At 44.8% G+C, this 5,044-nt stretch overlaps 1 protein-coding gene across 1 annotated transcript; it reads right to left on the reverse strand.

Moving 5' to 3' along the window:
* Positions 1-1,024: 1,024 nt before the first annotated feature.
* On the reverse strand, positions 1,025-4,552 carry CD1E (CD1e molecule). The gene is made up of 6 exons (XM_061119831.1): positions 4,393-4,552; positions 3,798-4,094; positions 2,936-3,214; positions 2,413-2,691; positions 1,914-2,007; positions 1,025-1,782 (listed from the first exon to the last, which is right to left on the reverse strand). Exons 1-6 carry the CDS (start codon positions 4,451-4,453, stop codon positions 1,623-1,625), a joined length of 1,170 nt encoding a protein of 389 aa, XP_060975814.1. The 5' UTR covers positions 4,454-4,552; the 3' UTR covers positions 1,025-1,622.
* Between the last annotated feature and the right edge of the window lie 492 nt (positions 4,553-5,044).

Raw genomic sequence — 5,044 nt, forward strand, 5'->3', positions numbered from 1 at the left:
TTAGCCTGATCCATATAAGAAGTTCAAGAACTATGGTGACAAAAAAAAAACTAGGGTACTGGGGAAAAATTCTATTCAAATAGGAGATATCAGAACTATACTTAAACTTCACACCTGAGTTAGTTAGATACTGAAAGTTTCCTACCTGAGCATCTTCATTTTGATGGAGAAGGACCTTCTACCAGGGGATGGAACCTCATTATTTATTGCTGCAAAAGTCCTTTTTAAAATTCTGCCTTCCTGTCTGAAATCTGGTGGCTGTCTCTAGATAGGCTGTCTGTATACCTTCTGCATTCAGAAGGTGATGACCTCTCAATACGGAAAGGACGGACCTCAACATGCTGTTCATGTGTAAGAGTACAGATTGGATAAGTGAATGATCCCAAGGGGCACTTGGGAAGGCCCTATATCGAGTATTAAGTTCCCACTAAAATACCTATACAATCTGCTCGATTACTCCATCCGAGGGACGATGTTAACTGGACATCAGTATGAACACTACACCTTAATAGCTTTCTGCCCTCCAACAGGCTCATCAAATGAATCTCAATTAAAGCAACTGGATAATTTTAAAATCCACATTAAAAATTAAGGGGGCAATAAAGTATATGTAATAATAATAACAATAAGTCAAAATGCTGAAGAAAATAAATGTCACTAGGAAGGCATCTGATCAATGTATCCCTTCCTTGCTTGGCTTTGTCCATAAAAATAATCCTTAGTCTCCCTGTTCTCTTCCTAACTTCCCCAAATATGAATGTATCCCCTGAATATGTGTATCCACAAAGACACATATAGTAATACACAATCTCAGAGAAGTAGGAATGTCAGCCCAACCCCACTATCTCTTTGACAAGAGAAAATCTCATGTGTTATTATTTTCTTTAAATATCTCTGAAGATGCATGAACACCATGACAGCTACGAAGTCTGAAACACTTAGCTGCCCCTTTCACCTTTGATGGGAGACAGAGAAAGAATTTTAATAAGAACATAGTCAAATGATGCAGAGATGCCAAAGAGGAAAGGGATTAAGACAATTTATTTGACAATACATTTATTTCAGTCAGTATTTATTGAGAAAGATCTCTTTCAGGACAAACCAGCTACATAATTTGTGAAGCCAGTATAAAATGAAACTGCAGGACCTCCTTCAAAATGAGCATGATTTTGAGATGGCAACAACTGCACAGGTTACCTGCCCACAATCTGCCATGAACCAGGTGAGGCTTTTGATCATGGACACAAATAAAAACACATAAATCTTGCTTTCAAGCAAATGAGAGAAAAACACAAAAATTTTAAAATTACTGTTTGGAGTAGGAAGAGATGAGTGTATTTAGGAAGAACAGTCCAATTTGGGATATAAAGAAGAGCTTTCCCCTGGACGATCCAGGGAAGTTCTTAAGAAAGAGGCATCTGAATTAAAATTTAAAGTGATGTACATGTGGCTGAAGTAGAAAAGATATTTTGGAAGATGGGAGGGAAAAAAACAGATTCCAAAAGGGTGTGGGTCTCTGACAGAACAAACCACTTTAGCAAAATCATGCTTAGTTTAGAGCTATGAATTATGTTTAAACAGAACCAGAAAGGGATTTTATGTGGAAGGTAAAACTAATGACACTAGAGTTGATTTAGTCTGGCTTTCCATTTCTTTAAGAGTCTGTTTTTGATCCATGATTCATGTGCCAAGCAGAGCTGATGTCCTAAATTCCTGGGGTCTTTGGTTTTGGCTCCTGTGGGAAAGGCAGGGTGGGAGATAGAGAAGACATCCTGATTTGAGCTGTGGGAGGAAAAGAAGATCTTGGTCAGATAAGGGAAATCAGAGAAAGGAGAAAGGGAGGAAAAAAGAACACAGAGGAAAGAAGAATAAGCTGATAAGAAGCTGAAGAGACAAAACAAGACAAGACTCACCTCTGCTTTTTAAATGATGAATCAACTATAACCAACATGACCAGGGTAACTATTACAATTAAGCAGATCAATATTGAGAAGAAGGAGTATCCACCTAGGTGGGGATAAAATAAGAAAATCAATCTATAAAATGTTCTTTCTTCTATCACAGTTAATGCTTCTCATTTCACAGTGGCGGGACCTCCCCAGAGTTTTACTCTGCCTTTTCTAGAGTCCTCATTTCAATTCCTCCTGAGTCTGTGTCTCTGGTCTGTCCACTTTTTCTCTCTTTCATCAAATCTCTGGGTCCTTCTTTTTTTTCTCTCTAGTACTTCTAATCCTCTTCTTGCATTTTCTTAAAATCTAACTGCTGTCATGCTGCACCCTTCTTTCCATGGATTCCCCCACCTGTATCCTCTTGTGCATAGCATTTCTGGCCATTTTTCTAAGTCCCTCACTCATTAGCTGTTTTTACTATGAGAAGACTATCACCTCCCATCAGGCCCCAGTTCTCACTCACCCCAGTGGATGACGATGTCCTGGCCTCCTAGGCTACTGTGCTTCACTCGGCAACTCAGGCCAGCCGCCTCCCCAGCCGCCACATCCAGGGTTACTCGGAGATACCAGGTCCCATCAGCATTGGGCAGGTCATCACCTCGCCGAGACCCTGGGTGCTTCTGTTTGCCCCTCATCCACATCACCCATACGGGCTTTGGATGAAAGCCAGAGACATGGCACACCAACAAAAGACGGCCAGGCCCGGGACTGGGGCCTTTGGACACCCAAGCCTGTGGCTTCACTACAGAGGAAAGAGGAGGAGAAGTAGAATTTAGGAGGGCACCCTAGGCTACAGCTTAGTGACTTAAGGTTCCTTAAGTAGTTTGAGTAATCACTCCTTTCTCTTTTCTAGGAAATAATTCTAAATCCAAACATCTCACCCTCTAGCTTCTTATTATGTGTTTCAAAAGGTTGATAAAGAGTAGAAAACTCAAATACAGGTGTGGAAACACCAGGAATCGGAGGGGAGAAAGAGTTGGGCTCACCTTGTCTTTCCAGTTCTGACTTCCCTGCTTTAAGGATTCCTGACAGAAACCGAGGGCAGGTGTCACTGAGAAGCCTTTGCACAACTTCTTTAATAACTCGGTAGTGGTTGAGCACCTTACAGACATTCTCAGCTCGACTTCCTGCTCCTGGAGATGGCTTCCAGGAATTTTCTTGGAAACTCAGGAAATCTAATCCTTGATATGCTCCATTTAAGAAGGTTTCCAAAGCCTTCCCAGTATGAATTAAACATCCAAATGATACCTGGAGCTCAAAGGGGTCTGCGGGTAGATAAGGAAGAGAGAATCAATATGGAAAGAATTACAGGGAAGGAAAGTAAAGAACCTAGAGATTTAAAGGAAGGAAAACTTGCTGGGGGATCACATGGACGGCCAGAGTTGGGACAGGAAAACGGGAGGAAGTTTGTGGAAAGAAAATTTTGAGATAACAAAAGTATTTTGAAATAATTGTGGGGAAGGGCTAGGTGGAAGGCTGTTAGAGAAATAGAGGATATAGCCTGGAAGAGCAGACTGGAGAGTGGTGAGGTACAGGCAGAACCTTGTAAACACGGAAGAAAAGAGGGCAGAGTCTTGGTTGGGAAGGGCTGACTCTGAGGCCAGGGTGCTGGGCAGAAGATCAAGAACAGACAGTTATTAGAGGTCTAGAACATGATGGTATTTTCAGAGGTGTGAGAGCTATGTGTACTGAGGTGGGAGAAGTAGAGTGGGAGTGGTGGTGAAGGGTGCAGCAGAGGGACAGTGCGGAAGAAGAGACAAGGAACAACGTCAGCGTCCATATTCCATCTATCCTTTGAAAGATGGTCAGAGCCTTCTGGCAAATATTATCTTGGAATAAGGAACTCACATTCAAACTGAAACTGGCTGGCATAGGCCTGCACTTCCCGTGGGAAACTGTGGAAGTACAGCTGCAAGAGTGCCTGGATGTTCTTCAGCTCCTCCTTGCTGAAGTTACCCTGGGACCAGGGCCTCAGAAAGCGGATGGTGGCCAAGACACTATCCCAGCCATGAGTCTGCAGGTCGCCCAGCCAGCCAGAGCCCTGGGTGTATGTCCAGCTGTGATTGGCAAAGGAGGAGATCTGGATCACGCGGAAGGAGGGGGATTCTTCTGCAGCCAGATGATGGGGTCCTGGAACCTGAGGACCTGAGAGAGGGAGTGAAAGCATGGGGAAAGCTGGCCCCATAGAGGAGAGGATGCATGGAGATGGTTACACAGGTTGCACGTATTCCCATAGCCTCTGCCCCTGGGCCAGCATCCTCTCCCCAAAATCAGGCAGATTAACTGAGACTATGACAAAGAATACTTTGCTTGGAACTAACCTTGTGCGCAGACTCCAAGGGTATCCTGTAGGTGCATTACTCCCTTCCCCTGGGTCCTCCCCAGAACCTCTCCACCCTGCAGTGCCCAGCCAAGGGTATCTTTCCACCTGGGGTCATCTTACCCACTGTGCTTGTGCCATGGCCAAGAAGTCCTTTGAACAGCAGAGGCAGCAGAAGCAGCATTGAAGCTTTGTTAGTTCAAGGATGCCTGCACAGCCAAGCTGCCCTCAGAACTCAGACACGGTTCCCCTCTCTACCCTCTCGCCCTCTCATCTGACTTCCCTTGGCACACCAACACGCAAACCTCTGCCTCTGCCGACTTCCCTGCTAGAGAAACCCTACAGCCTCTGGCAGTCACGGGCCTCCCACACAGTATCACTTCCCCTCCACTTCTCCCACTAGCTGGCTTCCTGATTTTCTTCTGCTTGTGCCTATGCCCTCCTGACCCCCTCTACTGCATCCATTCCTGGCTTCTGAAGTCTACTGTCTGTGATTTGGCTGGAATACTTAGCATCTTTTAGCCTTGGAGAAATCAAGTCCATACTCGGCTTCTCAATGTCTTCCTCTATGAGAAGAAGCGCTGGAAGGTGATCAGTGATGCCCAGTGGCCTTTTCAGCAGTCTCCTCGCCCCTCATCCTTCTGTGGTCTCCTCCTCCTGTATGCCACTTGGCTACCTTTCCCCTCCGTCTTGGTCTCCTCTGTTTTTCTCTCCTAACCAACCGCTTTCCCTCTGGAATCAACACTCACTCCTCTCACTTGTCCTGCCTGTTCTA

The sequence above is a fragment of the Dama dama genome, chromosome 20 (genome assembly GCF_033118175.1).
Source record: "Dama dama isolate Ldn47 chromosome 20, ASM3311817v1, whole genome shotgun sequence".
NCBI lineage: Eukaryota > Metazoa > Chordata > Mammalia > Artiodactyla > Cervidae > Dama > Dama dama.

What these genes read in the sequence shown, in the direction of transcription:
- CD1E (XM_061119831.1), bottom strand. Translation starts at nt 4,453, where the DNA reads ATGCTGCTTCTGCTGCCTCTGCTGTTCAAAGGACTTCTTGGCCATGGC. An exon ending in CCATGGCACAAGCACAGTGG is followed by an intron (nt 4,095 to 4,392) that starts GTAAGATGACCC and finishes TCCCTCTCTCAG; the next exon opens with GTCCTCAGGTTCCAGGACCC. An exon ending in GTCAGAACTGGAAAGACAAG is followed by an intron (nt 2,692 to 2,935) that starts GTGAGCCCAACT and finishes TTTCCTCTGTAG; the next exon opens with TGAAGCCACAGGCTTGGGTG.